The 23,015-nt window shown below is 48.7% G+C and overlaps 1 protein-coding gene across 1 annotated transcript; it reads right to left on the reverse strand.

The window, feature by feature from the left end:
• Positions 1 to 1,168: 1,168 nt before the first annotated feature.
• LOC108940911 (C-type lectin domain family 18 member A-like) lies at positions 1,169 to 21,200 on the reverse strand. Its single transcript, XM_018763315.2, has 12 exons — positions 21,059 to 21,200; positions 20,410 to 20,501; positions 11,431 to 11,661; positions 11,075 to 11,172; positions 9,202 to 9,323; positions 8,613 to 8,720; positions 7,209 to 7,301; positions 6,836 to 6,942; positions 5,865 to 5,994; positions 5,347 to 5,443; positions 4,786 to 4,877; positions 1,169 to 1,807 (listed from the first exon to the last, which is right to left on the reverse strand). The coding sequence occupies exons 1-12, from the start codon at positions 21,198 to 21,200 to the stop codon at positions 1,770 to 1,772; spliced, it is 1,350 nt and encodes a 449-aa protein (XP_018618831.2). The 3' UTR covers positions 1,169 to 1,769.
• Positions 21,201 to 23,015: the final 1,815 nt, after the last annotated feature.

Genomic DNA, 23,015 nt, shown 5'->3' on the forward strand with positions numbered 1-23,015 from the left:
CCTCGAGACACACGGGGCTCAGGGCTCATGCCTTAGGGCTTATTTACACAGACACACTTACACGCACAGAGGTGCACACACCCATGCACGGACACTGACAATCCACACGTGCTCATCTATACGAACGCACACGGCTGGTACTGCAGTGGTTAGCATTGCTGACTTTGGACCCAAAGGTCATAGGTTTGAATCCTGCCTCCAGTTGTAATACCCTTGAGCAAGGTACGAACCCCAAATTGCTCTAGTAAAAATTGCCCAGCTGTATAAATGGGTGAATAACAATATTTGTCAAAGTTCTCAGTTATGCTGATTTTTGCATTGATTATGATATGTTAAAGTTTACTGATTACAAAAATACCACTACTACTTCTAGAGTGTAAATTTTACTTTGGTTTTTCACAGCCTTTGGAAGATTCTAGAAGACCGCAGAACATTCTAGAAAGTAAAGAAACATTCTAGAACGCATCAGATCCTAAAACGTACCGGAATATTCGGTGCTTGGAACCTGGTGCCAAAATTCACCCAAATATGTTAATTTCAAGAATGTGGAATATTTTTCTAAAAACTGACATGCGGTAGGAATTAACGCCTAAAGTATGTTTAGTCTAACAAACTGAATGGGAAATGCGAAAAAATCAGCATAATAAAATTTTTGCTGTGAAAGTGACAGCATTGTAAGCTGCTTTGGAGAAAAGCATCAGCGAAATTAATAAATGTACGCACACATACGAGTTACAGGAAGAAGCGTCACTTATTTAAATTTATTGGAATAAATTTTGCAATGCTCAATGGACGATTAAGAGGAACGCTGAACGGTAGGTGCTCAACACAAAATGTACCTAATACAGATGGGCAGTCTAACAAACTAAAATGCAGCTATAACAAAGTCTGTCTTTCCGCAGAGTTCTGTCCGCCGCGGATGAAATGCAATGCGGCGTATCGACGAGGGACGTTACAGCTCGCTGCCTCCGTCCTCTGGCTCCCTGCGTACAGCTCTGTGACATCACCCAAGGCTCCTTGACACCTAAATGATCCGCTGGGTGTAGAAAACCAAGCAGAGAGAGCAACCTTCTCCAACGGAGCATATTGGCAGGGCTCTTAAAGAAGGAAGATCTTTAAATATGCCCAGCCCCATGCTGCCCATGTCCTCCGCGGCACCGGGGGGGAGTTGGATGGGGCTGCAAACCCACTCTCTGCAGACCGAACCCCCGTTCCTGCGGATGAGCGCTGCCTGGAAGCTTGGAAAGGGAAGGCGCTTCCGTGGCTGGAGTGGCAGAAGATGAGGAGGACAAAGAGCGGGGAAGAGGGAAGATGATGTGGATCATCTGGAGGAATTGTTCTCGGGAGGACGGTAACATTAGTGCACCAGGAAGCCCGTTTGGGAGGCGGAAGAGCCGGAAGCCACTTCTGCACAGCTGGCACCGAGGAGATCCGGGGGGTAAGATGGGGGTCCAGCTCTACTGAGAGGTCTGCAGTGCTAATGGGAGCCCTGCGAGTCTATGATGACAGGGGCTGGAAATAGTCTTTGGGATGAAGACGTGTGAAGCAGGCCAATGGGGAAAGTGCAGGTACCTCATTCTACCAGCAGAGGGCGCAGTCAAGCACCGGCCGCCGCTCAGTCCCTCGCACCGACAGGTCACTACCGTAACAATAGCTAAAAGACTACAGTGCACTCTGACTCCTGATTGGATGGCAGCGGATGATGTCATCAGCGCAACCGCGGAACAGTGAACCGAAACTGTTCCTCGGCCGCAGCCGGATCACCGCTTTCATCGGCCGACGTCCCAGAGGGCTATGTGCTCCGGCCCTGAGAAGAGACATGGAAGACAAACAACAAAGCGAAACTGTAAATGGATACAAACAAGTGATGATGTAACAACACAGAGAACAACAGGCTGCACTGCAACTCCTGGGCTGTGGGTTCAGACATGGGTTTGAATCCCGCTCAGTCAGGGTGGAGCATGTGTGTTCTGCCTGTGTTCAGCTGGGTTTCCTCGAGATGTTAGTTTCCTCCTGCAGTCCAAAGACATGTCGCTCATAGTGTGTGTGTGTGTGTGTGTACAGCTGTAGGGAGTTTAGAGCAGTGTAAGTAATGCTGTAAATGACCATGGATAAAAGTGTCAGCTAAATACTAGTTAATAATCACTGTACATCACTTTGGAGGAAAGTTAAATGAATGAATTGAACTGTAATGGAATATCACACATGACACACACACACACACACACACACACACACACACACACACACTCTCTCTCCCAAACACAAATCACGAATGGTGCGTTCTGTGTTTTTTTTCGGTTAATCTTTCAGCTTCCAATTAACAAACTAGACAAAAATATGCAGAGCCTCAACGAGAGGCACGAAAAAAGAGCAATTAATTGCATCCAGATTAATTTTTACAGCAATTTGTTCCTCTCGCAGTGTATTTACTGAAGAGGTTGAGCACGGTTGTGTACGTGAGCAGATTGCCAGTAAAAACGTACAACCCCCAGAGCGCGGTGGCAAAATCTGGCTTTATCATCACCGTCCCGCAGTAGAAATAAATTGCTTTCTGTCACCACGTTGCGAACAATTTACAGTTTTTAAACAACGAACTGTTAACATGTCACCCGGCAGCACAGCTTACATTAACGTGCTCTCCGTGATCAATACACGTCAGGCCCGTCGAGATTACAGACCACGACGCCGCAAATACGCCCTTTTTCTGATCTGTCCACACAATGGATGGGTTTTTACTGGGGTATATTTAAATATGAGTTGTCATACGGAGGATGTGATGGGTATTGATCGCAAAAACCGCTTTATAGTGGGTACTGCTGATTATACATCAGTATTACATGTCTTCTCAGAGTTCGTTCAAAGTATAAAGAGACCCGGCAAAGTTTTCCGCTCAGTGGATGCAGTAAAATTACACGAGCAGAGAGATACCTACTGAATGTTGTACTTCATGCTTCCTCACTCATACTGCACGCAAGCTTGGGCGTTGCCAGAAAGTTTAATTAAAACAGCAAGATTTTGTCTTTTCCTGCCACTTTTTACCATTTTGGATTATTATTTTGTTGTATTATTTCTTTGGAAGATGCTTTATGAGACGCTTTATTGAGCTTGTCTGTCGAATGCAGGGCTCACTTTTGCTCTTTCTTAAAGGTTTGATAAGCAGCAAATAGTTGATAATTGATACATAAAATGTGAAGGAGACAGGTGTTTGTCTGGCTTCTTTCTTAATACTCTTCTTGCACTCATATTTACATTTCTTTATTTAGCAGACACTTTTCTCCAAAGCAGCTTCCAATGAACTCTTTGTAGTGTTATGAGCCCACACACCTTATTCACCACAGTGACTCACACTGCTAGATACACTATTTACCCTGGGTCACTCATCCATACAGCAGTGGAACAAACTCTGACACTCACACACTAGGGTGGAAGCCAAACGGCATATCTTTGGACAGTGGGAGGAAACCAGAGCACCCGGAGGAAACCCACACAGAGAGGGGGAGAACATGCAAACTCCACACAGACTGAGCAGGGATCAAACCCATGTCCTCTTGCACCACTCGGGGGCTGTGAAACAGCAGTGCTACTCGCTGTGCTACCGTGCCATCACATACTATCTGTATTCAATACTGTGCAGGGCAGCATGGTGGTGCAGTGGGTAGCACTGCCTCTTTACAGTCCCTGGACTGTTTGGCCATGGGTTCCAACCCAGATCAGTCTGTGCACAGTTTGTATGGTCCCCTCAATACACAGGCAGCCAGTAGCACAGTGGTTGCAACTGTTGCCTTTGGACCCAAAGGTTGTTGGTTTAAGTCTTACCTCCAACTATAGTACCTTTGAGCAAAGTACTTACCCACCTGTATAAAATGTGAAGGAAAGTAGTAAGAAGTAAATAAAAGCAAGTAGGTTGGAGAAAAGTGTCAGTTACCTGAAGTGATGTTGATGTCAGTTTCCAACTAAAGGTGTGCATTTTAGGTTAGCTGGTGCCACTAAAATACCCTGCATGTGTGGGGGTGCAGTGGGTTGGACCAGATCCTGCTCTCCGGTGGGTCTGGGGTTCAAATCCCGCTTGGGGTGCCTGGCGTCCCGTCCTGCATATGTCCCCTCCCCCTCCAGCCTTGTGCCCTGTGTTGCCAGGTTAGGCTCTAGCTCCCTGCGACCCCATATGGGACAAGGAGTTCAGACAGTGTGTGTGTGTGTGTGTGGCTGCCTGTCCATCATGTACCCTCCCTAGCCTAGCGCCCTGTGCTTCTGGGATGGGCTCCAGGTCCCTTAGACCTTGATGTGGATAAGCAGAGTGAGTCGCTTTACTTAAAGCATTACAGTCATTCTCTAGAGCTCAGAAGTACTCATTTTCAAATAAAAATATTAATTAGTCTCTCCAGCTTTGTTGCATATTAATTTGGTCCTGATGTGAATTAATGAAAATTAGATTCAAAACGACGGCACAGAGGCGCTATTTACAGAATTAAATGAGAAAGATGGAGATATTTTTACACTCAGAATGAGATCGACAGCCTTGGTGCCGTTACTGTACAGCTGGTTGGCATCAGTCAGACAAAGGAACACAGGGGCTTCTGTACCCAGTGGTGCCATCACCTACAAGCAAGACTGGGGGGTGAGAGAGGGAAAGGGGCCCGGGGGGGGGGGTATAGAGACACAGACTTGGGGGGGGGGGGGAGACAGAGATTTGGGGGGTGAGAGAGAGACAGAGACCTGGGGGGGGGGTGAGAGAAATTTGCCCCCCCCGAGTGGTGTACCGGAAGGGGTCGACGAGTCGCTCACCGAACTGACAGACGTATCTGTTGCGGGTTTTACAACGCTGGTCGTTCCAGTTGAAGGCGCTGGAGGCCTGCAGCTCCACACAGTTACCGAACCTGCGTTCACAGAGTGCAAGAGCGTCGCCAAGTGGCCACACCAAGGAACCACAGTATCACAGCCTTCGGCAGCACAGTACGAGCGGTGAGCTGCAGTAAAAACAAGGTAAGGAGCAGTAAAAGGAACTGGCCTGGTGACTGTGACCAGTTCTTCACAGCACTGCACCGCAATTGTGTCTGAAAAATCTCCTCCTAAATGGACAAATTAACACAAAAACCTAGGCTGCCTGTATGGAGATAGCTGGTGAGAGCTACTGCCTCTGGACCCAAAGATTGCAGGTTCGATTCCCACCTCTGGCTGTAGTACCTTTGAGCAAGGCACTTAGCCTAAAATTACTCCAGTAAAAAGAAACGACCCACCTGTGTAAATAAGTGACCTTGGAAAAAGTCTATATAAATCTATGCTCATTTTGGGAAATGTCAGCTGCTATTAAGACTTGCAGAGAACATCGAAATGCGTTCGTCTCACCCCTGGTTATCTGGCTGTCCGAAGGCGAAGCTCGAAAAGGTGGGCTGCTCACCCGAGTCCCAGCGGAACGAGTCTTTCGACATCTTATAGGTGAGACCTGCGCAGGAGACACAGTATGAGACAATAACCTGCATGACATCCGGTAGGATAGTGGTTAGAGCTGCTGCCTTTAGATCCAACAGGTTGTAGGTTTGATCCCTTCCTCCTGCTGTAGTATGCTTGAGTAAGGTACTTACCCTGAATTGCTCCTGTAAGCTGTATAAATGGGTAAATAACTGTAACCTTAGCACTGTAAGTGGATTTGGAGAAAAGTATCAGCTAAATGAATAAATGTAAATGTCTCCCAGCAAGAGCAGTTGAGGGAGAGGCCTCACCTGTCAATCAAAGTGGAATCGAACCTTAGTAATCAATGGTTTTCAAAGATTTGGTTTGAATGTCCAATCAGATCATGGGAGGCAGGGCAGAACCACACAGACAGGGGGTGGAGGGCACAAGGGGCAAAGGAGTTTCGCTCTCACCGATCCAGAAGTTGCGCGTCTCAAAGTCCGGGTCCGTCACCTCGTTGGTGGCCTCCAGTTGGCTGAGGTAGAACGCCAGAATGTCCTGGACCTTCTGGTTCTGAATGTGAGCCAAAATACCTCCTCTCTCCTGCAGCAACACCCCAGGCACAGAGGGTCACTTGCAGAGAGATGCTCTTCCTCCTCCTTAACCCTGATTTTCCTCTTCCCCTCTCCATCACTTCTGCTCTCGCTCTGCTTCGAACAGACACCCCAGCCTCGTCTCTCCCATAGAGAGAGAGACACACACACACACACACACACACACACACACACACACACACACTGTACAGCTTAGCCACCACAGCACTAACAGGTGGGATTCAGAGCCCCGTCACTTAGACATTTTTCATATGATTATTTCCTTCCCAACAGGAGCAGCAGGTGGCGTAGTGGTTAAAAACTCTGCCTTACACATGAAAAAATGTAGGTTCAAATGCCACCTCCCGCTGTAATCCCCTTGATCGAGGTGCCGAACTGAAACGGTGTAAACAACCCAGCTGTAATAATGAGTAAGCCACGTGAGAGAAAAAGAACACATTTTTTTAAAAAAAGGAATGAATTAATAGCTCGAGTTGGGCGCGGTGGTGCAGTGGGTTGGACCGGGTCCTGCTCTCCGGTGGGTCTGGGGTTCGAGTCCCGCTTCGGGTGCCTTGTGACAGACTGGCGTCCCGTCCTGGGTGTGTCCCCTCCCCCTCCAGCCCTTTGCCCTGTGTTGCCGGGTTAGGCTCCGGCTCCCCGCGCCCCCAATGGACAAGCAGTTCAGAAAATTGTGTGTGTGTGTGTGTAATAGCTCGAGGTGTACATGCTGCCCAAACGTTTGCTGCTTCGATGCTGTTCACTCCAGACAAATTATAAAAGCTGTTGGCGCCCTTGTTTTTTACGTCTCAACAATAAAATTTGAAGCCACCACCCTCCCCAACCCCACCCACCTGGCACCGCAGCTTGGCGCCGTAGTAAGTTTCCGCCTCCGAGGAGACCATGAAGCAGTGGCCGTCAATGCGCATGCTGCAGCTGTGAAGGGGAAAGTGCAGCTTCTCTGTGCAGGACAAGAGGAGAAGACAGAGACACGGGTGTCGCTACACCGAGACGGAAACACGGAAGCCAGCTGCCGTGCGATGGGGCGGACGAACGTTTCCGTGGCAACGGAACGGGCGTCCCTGGTGCGTGAGACCACTGCCAGTGACAGGTGTCCTTCCTGTGGACCCACTGCGAGGGGATGCCTCCTGAGCTGCCATGCTGCTGGACAGATGGATGTCGGGTTCCAGCCCCCGGCTGCGGTACAGCTGCGCTATCTGCTCTCACCTGCGCACTCGGCTCCTCCGTAGCCCACGTCGCACAGGCAGGAGCACTCCTCCTCCTTGTAGCGGCCGTGCACACACTGCACGCTGCAGCGCACTGAAACAAAAGACGTGCAGTGACACACATAGAGGCAGCAGCACAGACGCTTTATCATCACGGCAACAGAGAGACTGCAACACAGATGCATTATCACCAACACAGAGACAGCAACACAGACACTTTATCTTTACTGCGTCGCAGAGACAGCAGCACAGACACTTTATCAGCACTTCAACACAGAAACAATGGTACGGACACATTATCATCACTGCGACACAGAAAGTGGCACAGACACTTTGCCATCACTGCAACACAGACACAGACAGCAACACAGGCACTTTACTGCATCACAGAGACAGCAGCACAGACACTATCAGCACTTCAACACAGAAACAATGGTACGGACACATTATCATCACTGCGACACAGACACAGCTACACAGAGACAACAGCACAGACACTTTATCGTCACGACAAGAGACAGCGAAACACATTATCATCACTGCAATAGAGAGACTGCAACACAGACGCATTATCAACACAGAGACAGCAGCACAGACACTTTATCAGCACTTCAACACAGAAACAATGGTACGGACACATTATCATCACTGCGACACAGAAAGTGGCACAGACACTTTGCCATCACTGCAACACAGACACAGACAGCAACACAGGCACTTTACTGCATCACAGAGACAGCAGCACAGACACTTTATCAGCACTTCAACACAGAAACAATGGTACGGACACATTATCATCACTGCGACACAGACACAGCTACACAGAGACAACAGCACAGACACTTTATCGTCACGACAAGAGACAGCGAAACACATTATCATCACTGCAATAGAGAGACTGCAACACAGACGCATTATCAACACAGAGACAGCAGCACAGACACTTTATCAGCACTTCACCACAGAAACAATGGTACAGACACATTATCATCACTGCAACCCAGAGAGCGGCACAGACACGTTACCATCACTGCAACAAAGACACAACTGTACAGAAACAATATCACCACAGCAGCACAGACACAGCTAAACAAACATTATAATCACTGCAACACGGAGACAGCAGCGCAGACGCTATCGCAACCTCAACACAGACACAGCAGCACGGACGCATAATCACAGCAACACAGACACGGATGTTATCGTCACTGCAACACAGTCACGCTACTACACAGGACACTGGAGCAGAGCCATGCTGTCTTCCGCTGCAGCACAAAGGTGGTGTCGAACACTGTCTCACGCACACTGTGGGGCAAACCGCAACACCAACACTGAATGGACACAGACAGAAACAGTAACTCTGCCTCTCCTAGTAAGTGCCTTAGGGCACCCGCCAGACTCGTACCCTGGCAGAAGCGTCCCGTGAAGCCGGTGGCACAGTGGCACTGACACGTGGACACGTTCAGCCGCCCGTGCTGCCCACAGCTCATCCGGCACGGGTTCCGGGGCGTCTCTGAAACACGGGAGCCATTAATAACCCACACGTGACGTGTACGCAATAAGAAATAACACCACGCGTTTGATTTTTTTTTCATTGCTCGTTTAAACGAAAGGCTTTTAATGCCATTATTTACTGTATACCGTAGCTCTTGTACCAGCTGTGGTCATTAGAAAGCACCAGTTCCATGACAGTGACTCATCCTTCTTTAACTCCTACTGTATTTCCAAATGAAAAGAACAGCCTCATGCACTGAAAACAATGGCGCTCGTATCGAATAGCAGGGCTGCTGCGGACTCTTGAATAGACGGCAACTAAGCGGGTCGGTGGAATTTATGGACACGCCCGGCCTTGGCGGCACAAACGTTCCATTTAGAAATATAAGCTGGATTTATAAATGAATCAGGTTACAAACAGGCTTGCAGCCAGTCCCAACTGTGTTATAATCTGAGGACCCAGTGAACAGTGACCCAGTGGGGGGTGGGGGGGTCCTCACCGCACAGGCCTCCTACGTGGTCCCAGAGCCGGAAGCAGCCGGACATGGCGGAGGTGCAGAGGGAGCAGTAGGGTCCTGCCTTGTAGGGCGCCACCATGAGGCCGTTGACCTCCCAGTTTCCCCTGCGGAAACAAGCAGCAGGTACAGGCGAGGAAGGGGGGACATCTTTTTCCACACTGAGACATCAGGAGCGCCAGCCACAGATGGAGGTTTTCATCCCGTGGTAGACAGCTCCATAAAATCAAAGCAGTGAGCTACATGGGGTAACGGCTATTGGTTCAAATCCCACCTGGGCTGACCTTCAGTGGATTATTTCGCAACACTTACATTGCTTTAATACACTAAGCATATCTGCATGCAAGTCGAGCACAATAATTAGTTCTGCGTATCTGGGGAGAGTAGACAGTGTAGTTATTAGAGCCTCTGCTTTTGGGCCCAAAGGACCTACATTCAAAGTCACTTTCTGGACCACTCCAGTAAAAATTACCTGGCTGTATAAATGAGTAAATAACTGCACGTAGTTTAACATTTTAAGATGCTTTGGAGAGAAACGTGAGATAGATAAAAGAACATAAATGGGGTCCCAGGATATGCACTTTGGGCAGTAAAGGGTGTACCGTATTATACTATACTATACTATACTATACTTTACTATGCTATGCTATATAGAATGATATAGGATACTATAAACTATACTGTATAAAACACTAAATACTATACAATACAGAATAATATAGAATAATATACGTATACTATGCCATATAGAACACTATGCACTATACAGAGAGGGGGTGTGGTGGCGCAGTGGGTTGGACCACAGTCCTGCTCTCTTGTGGGTCTGGGGTTCGAGTCCCGCTTGGGGTGCCTTGCGACGGACTGGCGTCCCGTCCTGGGTGTGTCCCCTCCCCCTCTGGCCTTACGCCCTGTGTTACCGGGTGGGCTCCGGTTCCCCGCGACCCCATCTGGGACAAGCGGTTCTGAAAATGCGTGTGTGTGGGTGTGCGCACTATACAGGTGGTCCCCGATTTACAATGGTTCGACTTACGATTTTTTTCGGCTTTACAATGATCACTTGGCGATAGACATTCAGTAGAAACCGTACTTCAAATTTTGAATTTTGATTTTTTTCCCGGGCAAGTGATATGCGGAACGATACTCTCTCGTGATGCTGGGCAGCAGCAGCGATCCGCATCTCCCGGTCTGTCACACAGAGGTGTGTATTAGGTCTATTAAATGCATTTTTGACTCACGATGGGTTTTTGCGAAACGTAACCTCATCAAAAATCAGGGACCACCTGTATTATATAGAATGCACACACACACACACAGTGTCTGAAACTGCATGTCCCAAGCAGGGTCATGGTTTTCCCCATCTATACCCATCTATATGGAATAATAGACAATATTATATATATTTTAAGGGGGGGCATGGTGGCGTGGTGTGTGGCAGGTCTGGGGTTTGAGCCCTGCTTCGGGTGCCTTGCAATGGACTGGCATCCCATCCTGAGTGTGCCCCCTTTGCCCTGTGTTGCCGGGTTAAGTTCCAGCTCGCCGAGATCCCGCTCGGGACAGGCAGTTGTTGACATTGGTTGGTTGGTTGGCTGGTTGGTTGGTATATATACTGTATAGAATACTGTATGCTACACTATATAGAATAATACAGAACACTATATACTATACTCTATATGGGAAAAATATAGAATATTACTTATACTACTACTTAATTTGGGAGATTGAAAAAGGTGCAGAAAATGTGAAAGCCCTGTTACATAAATTAATCGCTCGATAAAGAAGAGAAAAAAGCGTAGAGAAAAAAGGTGCCACGGGAGCTCTTTTCAGCACTGAACACCTCATAAAGTGATGTGTCTCTCACCCAGGTGAGTATGCGCAGACGAACAGGTCCCACTCCGCAGACCCTCTGTGGCACGCTTGCCATGCGCAGCCCACCCGACCGGAGGTCGCCCACACCAGCTGCGACACAAGGGGGGGGGGGGTGGGACACGAGGAGGGCGGGACGGAGTGACAGAATCACGACAAGCGCGTCTTGTCTGAACGCTGTAATACAGTAGCTGTACAGTGAAAGGACCTCTCTTCGCATGTTGTAATGCGGTAAGGTTTCAGTAACTTTACGTTTTTTTAAAGCGATGGAGCTATAGATATCAAAGCGTCCGGCATCTGCAAGCTGCTGTGTGCGCAGAGCTCCCTGGAAGCGTATCGCGGTCCGGCCACCTGTGTGTAGCGCAGGCAGGTGCGGTTCTCTCCACATCGACCGCTCAGGTAGTCGTAGTCCCGCCCCTCCTGGAACCAGGAGTCGATGACCTCGGAGAAGGAGGTGGAGCCTGACGCCGAGCGGTGCGCGTTCCACCCCACGTGGTCAGACCGCGGCTGCCTGGGGGCAGGATCGGTGGGGCAGGATGCCACCCTCTCCTGGGCGAGCAGGGCCAGCTTGTCACTCCACTCCTAGGGTGCGGGACCAGGTAGGACAGGGGAAGAATGCATGGGGGCCCAAAGGTTATGCTGAGGGATACAACAGGGGCGGCAGATGTGTATACAATGGTGGAGTCGGGCGATGGGGGGCAGCGCAGCAGGACTCCTCCAGCCCTGATTGTTGGCCTCCTCACGGAGGGCGACGCCTCAACCATCCACCCCGGCAGGATTACCGTTCAATATTACTCCTCAGTTCAAAACAAGGGTGGCTGGTAATGTAGTAGTTAGAGCTGCTGCTTTCGGACCCAGTGGTCACAGGTTCAAATCCCACCTCCGGCTGTAGTACCCTTGAGCAAAGTACTTACCCTAAATTGCTCGAGTAAAATCACCCTGCTGTATAAATAGGCAAATAACTGTAGGTGCCTTAACATCATAGGCTGCTTCGGAGAAAAGCATCCGCTAAACGAACGAATGTAAAACATGTACCAGTGCATTAGTAAGGAAAGTCAGCAGATGTTTCTCCTCTGCCATCTGGACCATGTGATGCGCTGCTTCCACACCCCTGCATCTGACAGCAAGTTAAACGCGACGAGGAAAAAGCTTTTTGTTTCCTTTTCACCCTTCTGGTTTTCGCCCCACTTAAGCACTTTCCATTTCTGCATCACACTCTGCCGGCCTCAAGACTTCCTCGTGTCATCCAAGAAGCAGAAAATAGATGATGAATGTTCCTCCGACAGCCACGTTGCGGCCCATCGGGACGTTAAGCACATGCAGGAACACCGATGGGTGAAACCAGTTACTGAGAGCACACTGGTAGAGCAGCTAGAACGCCGCCAATTCATCTGACTGCTACGGGTTTGGGTTGAAGCCACCGGCCTACCCTACGAAAGATGATGTAGTTGGCCAGCTTTCCCAGCATGCCTTGTAACGCCGCACTCAGGGGACGGAAGGTGCTGCCCTGCCAAGCTCCCCGGTCACTTGGCGTACGGATGAGTTGTGTCCCGGCAGCTGTGCTGCCATCATCCCTCAGCTGCCCACGGGGGAGACCCCACGCGCCTCTCTGTGCTCCCATCACCTTAATTTGGCCCATCTTAAATCAGCGTCCGGACGGAAGACGCGGCCGCAAGGCGATAGCCGTCAGGGTAGGGGCTGGGCGGGGCGTGCTCATAGTGGTGGGAATCGTCCTGCTCCGACTGGACAGGGGAGACATTCAGGGGCTCCACTGAGGAGGCGGAGGGAAGAGTACGCACTTCAGTTATTTCCAGGGCGACGAGAAGCGCCAGCCACCGCAGCGCTGGGATCAGATTAGAAGAACCATTAACATTCCCTCCTACGGTGACGGACTCGGGGCCTTGCAGCGTGCCGAAAGCTCCCGACATCGCGCCGCTAAGTGATGCATTAGCGAGTCCCGCCCGTGACGGGACAAAACAATGGAAGGCCTGTTCGACGGGGCTCTGCTTTCGCCTTCGGACAAATGGAACGTCCTCGGCGGAACGCGAAGCGCTCGGCCGTAGAGCGGCACATCTGCTCGGCTGTAAACGGAGCAAACTGGAGAGTGAGAAATGGGACGTTTTTTCCCCCGCCGACGTGCGCGTAAAAACCGTCCAGGCGAGGCGGGAACGCGCGGGGCTCTCGGGACCCGGGCCGTTGTTCGAGGCGAGCGGGAAAGATGGGAGATCTCCAGAGGACGAGCCCGCCGGGCAACATCTCCTCCAGCGCTGCGATGTCGAGAGAGCCCCATCTGTTCTGAAAGCAACTGCCTGGGGCAGAGGGCGAGCGCAGGGGAACGGGGGGGTCGGGGGGCGGGGGGGCCTTTTCCATCCCAGTGAGCCGAGTCGTGATGCGCATCGACAAGAGACACACTGAAGCGAGAGATTACTGCAGGGCTCCAGGGGTATGAAAAACAAAGCATCACTTCCAAAGTTAGGCCCCACTGAACTTTTTTTAATAAGTCAAAAAGTATCAGCAATAATCTGTCTTACACACACACACACACAGGCACAATGTCTGAAGCCGCTTGTTCCGAGCGGGGTCGTGGCGAACCGGAGCTTAACCCAGCAATACAGAGCGGAAGGGACAGACCCCGGACAGGACGCCAGTCCACCACAAGGCACCCCCAGCAGAACTCGAACCCCAGACCCACCGCACAGCAGGCCCCGGCCAAACCCGCCGCACCATCACACCCCCCTCCCGTCTGTCTTACAATAAACTCGTATTACTGAAGATCATTTTTGACTCAACAGATGCCGCAACGCAAAATGCCTAAGAAGGCCGTGCACAACAAAAGCTGCCTGTAAGAGAAAAACTGAGATTATCGACATCGAATATGTGTCCGAGGTGGCAATTTTGTCGAGAGCAAAGTGTTGAAATGAACGCCTTTTGTGCCAAATGACGTGGACCACCAGTGGTGAAGGTAACCTTGGGACATCGGGCAGACCCGATAGTGTGTTGGACAGCGTGCAGGATAAACTGCACTTGGTTCCTGGTGGCATCTGCGGTGGGCATGTACGAAAAAGGGTCCCCTTGTATGGCGAGTGTCGAGCGGCACGAGATCCACCGCACGGGATGACAGAATGCCACTTTACCGTCGCGCGTTGCCACGGCACTGTCTGTCCCCACTGCTCAATGCACCATGAAAACTGAAACAAAGTTTCTTGCCAGCACCACATACCCCCCCCTGCAGCCTGACACTCTGCCACAACCCAGGGGAGATGGGTTTTGGCTGCAACACCCAGAAAGTCATGCAGACCATCTCACTCCATTTGCTACTGAGAAATTTGAAATCTGGGCAAACCATCAGCACCCCCAGGACTCCCTCCCCCTTCACACACCTGGTCTCTCTACAATTATTTATTTAGCAGACGCTTTTCTCCAAAGCGACTTCTAATGAACTCTATGTAGTGTTATCAGCCCACACACCTTATTCACCGCGGTGACTTACACTGCAAGATACACCACTTACACTGGGTCACTCATCCATACAGCAGTGGAACACACTCTCTCTGTCACTCACACACTATGGGTGAACCTGAACAGCACGTCTTTGGAGTGTGGGAGGAAACCAGAGCACCCAAAGACTTACACTGCTAGATACGTTACTTACACTGGGTCAGTCATCCATACATCAGTGGAACACACACACACACTCTGTCACTCACACACTATGTGTGAACCTGAACACCACAGTAAGAATCACATACGCTTGGCAAAGATGAAAAATGTCTCACTTCACTAGTAAAAGGTGATTCTGCTCTACAATCCAAACGGTGCCCTTTTCTACATGGGACAATTGTGGTACCGTCAAAGGGAACTAAAGAGGGCCTCCTACAATCTCCTCTCATAATTCACAGGTCATACGCAAACATCCCCTACGGTGTGTGTGACTCAGCAAGAGTATCCCGCTGTATTTCTTAAACTTTTACCCATTTGTACATAGCGCAGCTTAAAAGTAGCTGGTTCCCCCATAGTGTGTGAGTAACAGAGAGACTCCGGCTCCGGCTGCCTGTGACCCCACACGGGACAAGCGGTTTCAGACAGCGTGCGCGTATATACCCCGAGCAAACACCCGAGCTGCAATCCTAGCAGCTGTTATTTCACACGTGAACGATTAACACGTTGCCTTTCCAGATTGCTCCTAAGGAAGTATTGTACCTTGCTCAGGGTAAAACGGCCTTCCAGTCAGGATTCACAGCCGCAAAGTCACAGATGCGGTCAAACCGGCGATCGACCCGCCGGTCAACGCAACGTTCATACAGACTGAGCGCACCGATGCTCGGCTTTGCGGGGTATGAAAAGACCCGCTGTGCTTTATCTCACACCACCCAGCGCTTCAGAGGAAGAGGCCCGCTCTCCCTCGGCGTTTGAAGTCCGATCACGTGCCAGAATTTCGGAAGACACGTCCGCGCCTACGCTCGGAGCACAGAACAAGGCGACATCGGGCAGGAGAGAGCCATTTTTTACGAGTTATATCATTTTTATCTCTGGCTGGAAAAGAGAGAGGGAGCCGGCACCCCCGTGACACTCTTAATCGCCCTACGGTGGCCAGCAGAAGGAAGGCAGTTATGGATTTCGCCGGAAACATTTCCGCACGTCGTCAAAAGCAGCCGGCGGAGAGATGGTGCTTTCTAAAACGTGCCGAGCGCTTCGGCGTCCGGTCCCGCCTCGCCAGGAATTTCTCCAATAGTTGCCGCTATTTACAGCGGTTCAAGTCGTGGAGACTCTGGAAATATGGAGAGAATGACGGATAACGACAAAGGTTCCGCTGTAAAAAGACCCGTTGTGTCGGGGAAAGGGTGTAAGTGAAAAAGGCATTGTGTGACACGTAACTGGGCAGAATGTCCTGCTTGGGGTGCCTGTCCAGGATGTGTGTGTGTGTGTGTGTGTGTGTGTGTGTGTGTGTGTGTGTGCACCTCCCTGTGTGGTCACCTCCAGCGAGGGGTATGGGCCATTACTCCCGTACGGCTGCACGGACACAGGAGGAAACCTCAGACGAAGCAGCGTGTGTGGCTGTATTTTCGGGTGAACTCACCACCGTGAAAGGCCCTGCGTTCCAAAACGCAGCCGAGCCCCCCCCCTCCCCCCGCCGCCCGACTCATCCGTTCTCACCATTCTGTTCGCTTCTCTGAAAATCAGCGCCGCGGCCTGTTCAGGACAGAGGGCTGATCTCACGTCGGTTGGCAGGAAATAATGTTTTTCAATAACTATTTCGGACAATTTTTTTTTTTTTTCTCATGAAGAGAGCTCACATAATAATTAAAACCGAACACCAAAGCTTCACCTTACGCTCATACAGATAGATCCCAAATAGCAAGTGCCACCCTAAGTTTTCCAAAAGAATCAAACAGGTGAACCTGCTGTAGATGATCCTGTGGCTTCTGCATCTCTACCGCCGCTGAGCCGTCAATGAAGGGCCACCTCTTCATCACCCTTCACCTCCACATAATACCTTCGGCTTCGAGGGAAGCGACATGCAACTCAACTCAAGTTTCTTATAATCTTCCTTCTATTTCTTCTTATTACGCTTCTACTGGGAATAAGTGAATCATGTGTGATGTACAGTACACAGCTGGTAGTACTTACAGTGGTAAGACCTACTGCCTTTGGACCCAAAGGTTGCAGGTTCAATTCCCACCTCTGGCTGTAGTACCCTTGAGCAACGTATTTACCTTAAATTCCTCCATAATTATCCAGTTGTATAAATAGGTAAATAACTGTAACTTAACAGCAAAAGTTGCTTTAGAGACATGTGTCAGCTAAACAAATAAATGTTGAGGATAAAGAAGTGCAGCTGCAGATGAGCAAAAAGACCTTGGTGTCTCTCTAGGTAATATCTCAATTGTACTTCCTCATGTTCAGTGTGCCATAAACACCTGCCAGGGGACTCAAAATGCACAGGTACAGTATATGCATGAGCCACCCAGGCTCACCAGAGAGAGAGAGTTGCTCTACCGATACACGTGTACAGCACCGGCCAAAAAATAACACTAAATTCTAGAACTCAGAGGCAGCCAACCCACCGCGTCCCTCTTTTCCTGCTGAAAAGCCCAGCTGCTGTCTCCGACCCCGCGGAACCACCCGGCTTGCTAACATTTACATTTACATTTATTCATTTGGCAGGCGCTTTTCTCCAAAGTCACGTACAACTCAAAGTAAACAAAAGTGCATTTCACCGACAGACAGATAACAGTCTCTTAGTCCAATGGCACCATTCCTGCCCACATACTTTACATAAGTGCCTGCATATATGAGGAGCTTCTCATCTGCTCCATATTACCAGAAAATAAAATCTCTCACACACACACACACACACACACACACACACACACACACACACACACACACACACACACACACACACACACACACACCCCAGGCGTTGTCGCGGCAAACCGGAGCCTAACCCAGCAACACAGGGCGCAAGGCCAGAAGGGGAGGGGACACACCCCGGATGGGACACCAGTCCATCACAAGGCACCCCAAGCGGGACTGAAACCCCAGACCCGCCAGAGAGCAGGACCCAGCCAAGCCTGCTGCGCTACCACACACACTTTCTGAACCGCTTGTCCCATATGGGGTCGCGGGGAACCGGAGCCTACCCGGCAACTCAGGGCGTAAGGCCGGAGGGGGGAGGGGACACACCCAGGACGGGACGCCAGTCCGCCGCAAGGCACCCCAAGCGGGACTCGAACCCCAGACCCACCAGAGAGGAGGACCCGGTCCAACCCACCGCGCTACCACACCCCCAGAAAATAAAATTAAATATTACAAAATACTGGCAAGTAAATTATTGCTGCTTTCACATATTATATTTAGAAAGATATTTAACCATATATCTGAACATATTGTACAGTCCTGCACATGTAAAAAAATTGCATTTCCTAATGATGTACCCTTTGTTGGGAATTTTCTGGGAAGGATCACAGCAAGTTTCAAGTATACTGAATAAGGCGTTTTTTATACTCTCTTCGGCAATGAACCAACTTAACCTACCTATTTCCAGTTAAATTTGTAGAACACCTTCTGAACAACATAACTATAAATAATAACTCGTTCACAGATGAGCCTCTGTTGTGTGCAATTAATTAGCCCAGACTTGGCTCATTGGTTCATTGATGTGGTTTTGTAGACTCTCCTCAGGTAATTACAACTGGAGTAAAGAAATTAAGAGCAGTAGAAATAGGACATAAAGCCCATTAATGTTCCAAACGGTGTCGGCACCCCAGAGCTAAAGCATTTTAAAAAAATTACAAACCTCCATAAAGCACAGCAAACAGCAGTCATATCAACAGTATGTGGCCAGGGAATCAAGTGCTGGAAGGGCTATTAGCATGTACTCCATCCATGGATGGGTGGATGGATGGATGGATGGAGCATGTACTCCAATTTCAATGGAATTTAACTAAATGAAGGGAACAAAACCTAATTTTACTGAGCTGCCTTTGAAACAGCAGTTGATCTATGTCTGAAACATCACAAGAGGATTTTTTTCCCCCTCAAATATCTGCTTCAGTTAAACAAGGAACCCGACATGGAAAAAAATACAGGATTGGAAAGGACTTCTGTCCTTCCTGTCTAAAATAATTAGGCTTCAACAAGCACTTACTGGACATTCATTTTGACTTAACTTCTAATTTCTTAATGCTTACAAGTTACATTCCCTTGAAAGAAAATGCCTTTGTTTTTAGGAAAAATGGAAATGTGCTTGTCTAATTTAGTTTACGGGGATCCTTCGATGGTTTTTTTATTTAAATTAACTTTTGTTCATTGAAATAGTTGTTTGGATAGAAAGCCACCTAACCTAGACGTTCAGTGGTAAATGTGATACTGAATCACCTGTATTATTGAAAATCCCATTGGACTGTGGACTTTTTTCCACAAAACTTGAACTTTTAAAGAATTTGAAATATTGCCAATTCAGTTCCTTAGGTGCTACAAAACTGTGGAATAAATAATCATCAATTAACCAAATACTGATTGTAATTCTAAGAACTTTATGATTCACACAAGCTAAGTGGAAAACTTGGCTGTTAAGGGTTATGAGAAAAATATGGTGAAAATAATATTTTACTTTTCTGTGCATCTGATTTACATTTATTTATTTAGCAGATGCTTAAAGCGACTCCCAATGAACTCTATGTAGTGTTATGAGCCCACACACCTTAGTCACCACGGTGACTTACACTGCTAGATACACTACTTACACTGGGTCACTCATCCATACATCAGTGGAACACACTCTCTGTCACTCACACACCATAGGTGAACCTGAACAGCATGTCTTTGGAGTGTGGGAGGAAACCAGAGCACCCAGAGAAAACCCACACAGACACAGGGAGAAACTACAAACTCTACACAGACTAGGCAGGGACCAAACCCACGTCCTCTCGCACCACCCAGGGGCTGTGAGACAGCGGCACTATTCTCTGTGTCACCATGTCGCCCCAAGTCTTTTAGATAATACTGAAGCATTATCTCGAGGTCTTGTAAATAATTAACGTACCTTGTATGTGCTGTAATTAAACTGAGAACATTTAACTGTCAACACTTACAACAGAAAACAAGAGACACCTTAGTAAATATTTACAGAAAGTAGCAGGTTCATGATGTAAGAAAAAATCACTTTGAACTGTTGTTTCTTATTATTTTGTAGAAATATGCTATTCTAATTCCTTTTCAATCTAAAATGAACATCATAATTCAATCCCTTACAGTTCTACGGACATGACCAAGGAGACAAAAATATGAAAACTGTATGGACATTAGGCCTCAAATACCAGTTCCATGAAACTTTTATCGATGCAAGATCATTTTTAATTCATCTGTCATGCAAGTGTAGCTTATATGTGACATGAGAAAACAACATTATACAGTTTCATGGTCAGCATACATCATATCTATAGCAATGTGTTCCTTATCTCATCCTGAGATCAATCACAGTCGTGTGTATTGTGGATTTAAAGGTGCAACATTAATAGCAAAAAAAGAGCACTGAAAGGCACTGATTTTTTTCTTCCACAACCTTATTTAGTACCTTCTGAGACACCTGCTAAAATAATGTAAATTCATCAGTGGGCATGGTAAAGGATACCCACTGGGGAAAAAATTTAGAAAAAAAGGCTTTTGCTTTACTTTGACACACTGTGTCTTGGGGGATAAGTGCCACCCACCTTGAACACTTGAAGAGGATGTTTCAATAATTACACATTTGTACATTTATGATGGGACAGTCTCATGAGCGCGCCAGGTACACAAATGAAGTTAAAAAAAAAACACTGGACGAACCATCTTCTGCATGTTTGCTGCCATGGGGGAGACCCGTGTCCTCAGGCGATTGTGCTGTGTGACAATGTGGTAAAGGTCCCTCACCCCCAGCCCTAGAATAAAAAGGAGGCGCGCGGTTACTTCAGCGCGAGAACACGTCGCCATGGCAACGGAATGTAAGCGGTTACGGGGAGGGGAATGCGGCTACAAGTATGTATTTCACAAAAGAAAGTAATGCCGAAAACCCGGCTTGGTGTCATAGTATCAGAGACAAAATCTGCTGCGCACTTAACATGTTTCTGCCAAGAAGAACACAACACAAATAAAACACTGACTCATAAGGCTATTAAATTCACCTGTTTAAGAGTAAATGGAGGTAAAATCTGAATGCAATTCCCTTTCACCTTCTATACTATAATTACATGAGAAACATGATGTGAATCACGAGGCGACGGATAAATAAGTTCTAGTAAGTAAACGGACATATTTGCACGCGCTTCCGAATGAATGACATCACAATGTGGCACGAGGCAGAATCGGTGTAATAATCCGCTTAAAGGAAAGAAAGTTTGTTCAGCGCCGGAGCTCGAGGTGAAAAGTAGCGTTCGATGACTCGCCCCCGCCTGTACGAGCGGTGCGCCGTTCGCTAAACGCGGCTTTTCCCGCTTACCTCCCGGAGGCGCGTCCGCGCTGCCGCGTCGCCCGATGATCGCGCTCCCGCTGCCCTGACTGTGCGATCGGGGAAGAGCCGCAGCGAGGAGGAGGATGAGGATGAGGAGGAGGAAGCACCAGGGATCCCGGCGAAGCGCCATGAGTGGAGTGGACAGCAGTGGATGAAACCCCCGGTTCGACTGACTCACCCCCCCCGCCGGTCCCGCAGCCCATGAGCGCCCACTGGCGCGCGCGCTCCCTCACGGAGACCCGGAGGTGCGCCGACACATGAGCGCGCTCCTGAGCCCCAAAGGGATCGGGGCCAAAAAACAAACCCATATTCACTGAGCCGACGCTTTTCTCGCATGTCTTTAGAGTGTGCGAGGAAACCAGAGCACCTGGAGGAAACCCACACAGACACAGGCAGAACATGCAAGCTCTACACAGACTGAGGGGGGATGGAACCCACATCCTCTTGCACCACCCAGGTGCTGTGAGACAGCAGCGCTGCTCACTGTGCCACCGTGCAGCCCAATATATGACATTATTATATATTGTCAAATACACGATATAATGTCAAAACACTATGTTATCGCATGCAATTTTGCGCAGATGAAAAGATATAACAAATTATTACATCTGTCAAACATATAAATGTAAAAAACTGCAAATTTCTCCAAAATACAGGGGAATCTGCTGTAAAAACACATTCAGCCTTTACATTGCAGGGTCGTGTACAAGGAAAAAAGGTAGCAGGGCTTCTGGAAAAAATATACATCGTTTTGTATACTGCTGCTTTGTTATTCTGTATAATGGCATTTTTACTCACTGTGCGGTCAGGTATTTCATTCTTTGCGATGACTTGTATCAGATGCTTGTATCCGACGGAGATACATACTTGGTATGTGAAAACTAAAGGCTGTTTTTTAACTAAATCTAGTGTATTAACATCTACATTACCCTGGAAAAAAATGATGGCTAGTGGAACTGGGACACAGGAATAACAGGTAGGCAGAGTTGTGTGCCCCAATGTTCTAGCAAGACAAATTTACATTTCATACATGTGAGTGACACTTGTCTCCACACAACACACTCTCTCAAACTACTTTTCCCAAGCAGGGTCGCAGCGAGCTGGACCCCAACCCAGCAATGCAGGGTGCAAGGCTGGAGAAGGAGGGGACACCCCCAGGATGGGACACCAGTCCGTCGCAAGGTACCCCGAGCAGGACTTGAACCTCAGACCCACCTGAGAGCAGGACCCGGTCAACCCTGTTGCCCCGCCCTCTCCAAATCAAAGTACAATCATTTATTCATTTATATAGCTGGGAAATTTTGGGTAAGTATCTTGCTCAGGGTTATTACAGCTGGAGGTGAGACTCAAACTTGCGACTTTTGGGTCCAAACACAGGAGCTCGAACCACTACGCTAGCAGCTGTCCCTGCAGTTTCTCTATGTAACTACTCTAAATACTTTTCCTAATATTTGTGGTCCCCCAAAACATGAGAATTCTCGGGAAAGTTGAAGGAATAAGAGGGTCATCAGCATCCAGATCGAGTGACTCAATTACAGGAACAGTGAGCGCACCTGTTTCAAATAGAAGAACACAAGTGGAGCTCAGAACATTGTTAAGGCCCTCTATATATGTCAGTGCCAAGAGTCACCATGAGCTCTGTGGATCTTAACAACAAAAACAAGTTACCTGACAAACTGTCAGCCCTGAAATATCACCAGTCCACAAAGGTCTTGTTTTCACTGTCTGAACATTGTAGGTCATGAACTCAAATGAATTAATTTGCTTCTCCAAGACAGAGGCGCATGGCACAGTGGGTTTGGCTGGGGTCTGCTCTCTGGTGGGTCTGGGCCTCGAGTCCTGCTTGGGGTGCCTTGCGATGGACTGGCATCCCGCCCAGGGTGTGTCCCTTTCCCCTCCAGCCTTGCGCCCCCGTTGCCGGGTTAGGCTCCGGTTCATCGCGACC

This window comes from Scleropages formosus, chromosome 11, assembly GCF_900964775.1.
Source record: "Scleropages formosus chromosome 11, fSclFor1.1, whole genome shotgun sequence".
Taxonomy (NCBI): Eukaryota; Metazoa; Chordata; class Actinopteri; order Osteoglossiformes; family Osteoglossidae; genus Scleropages; species Scleropages formosus.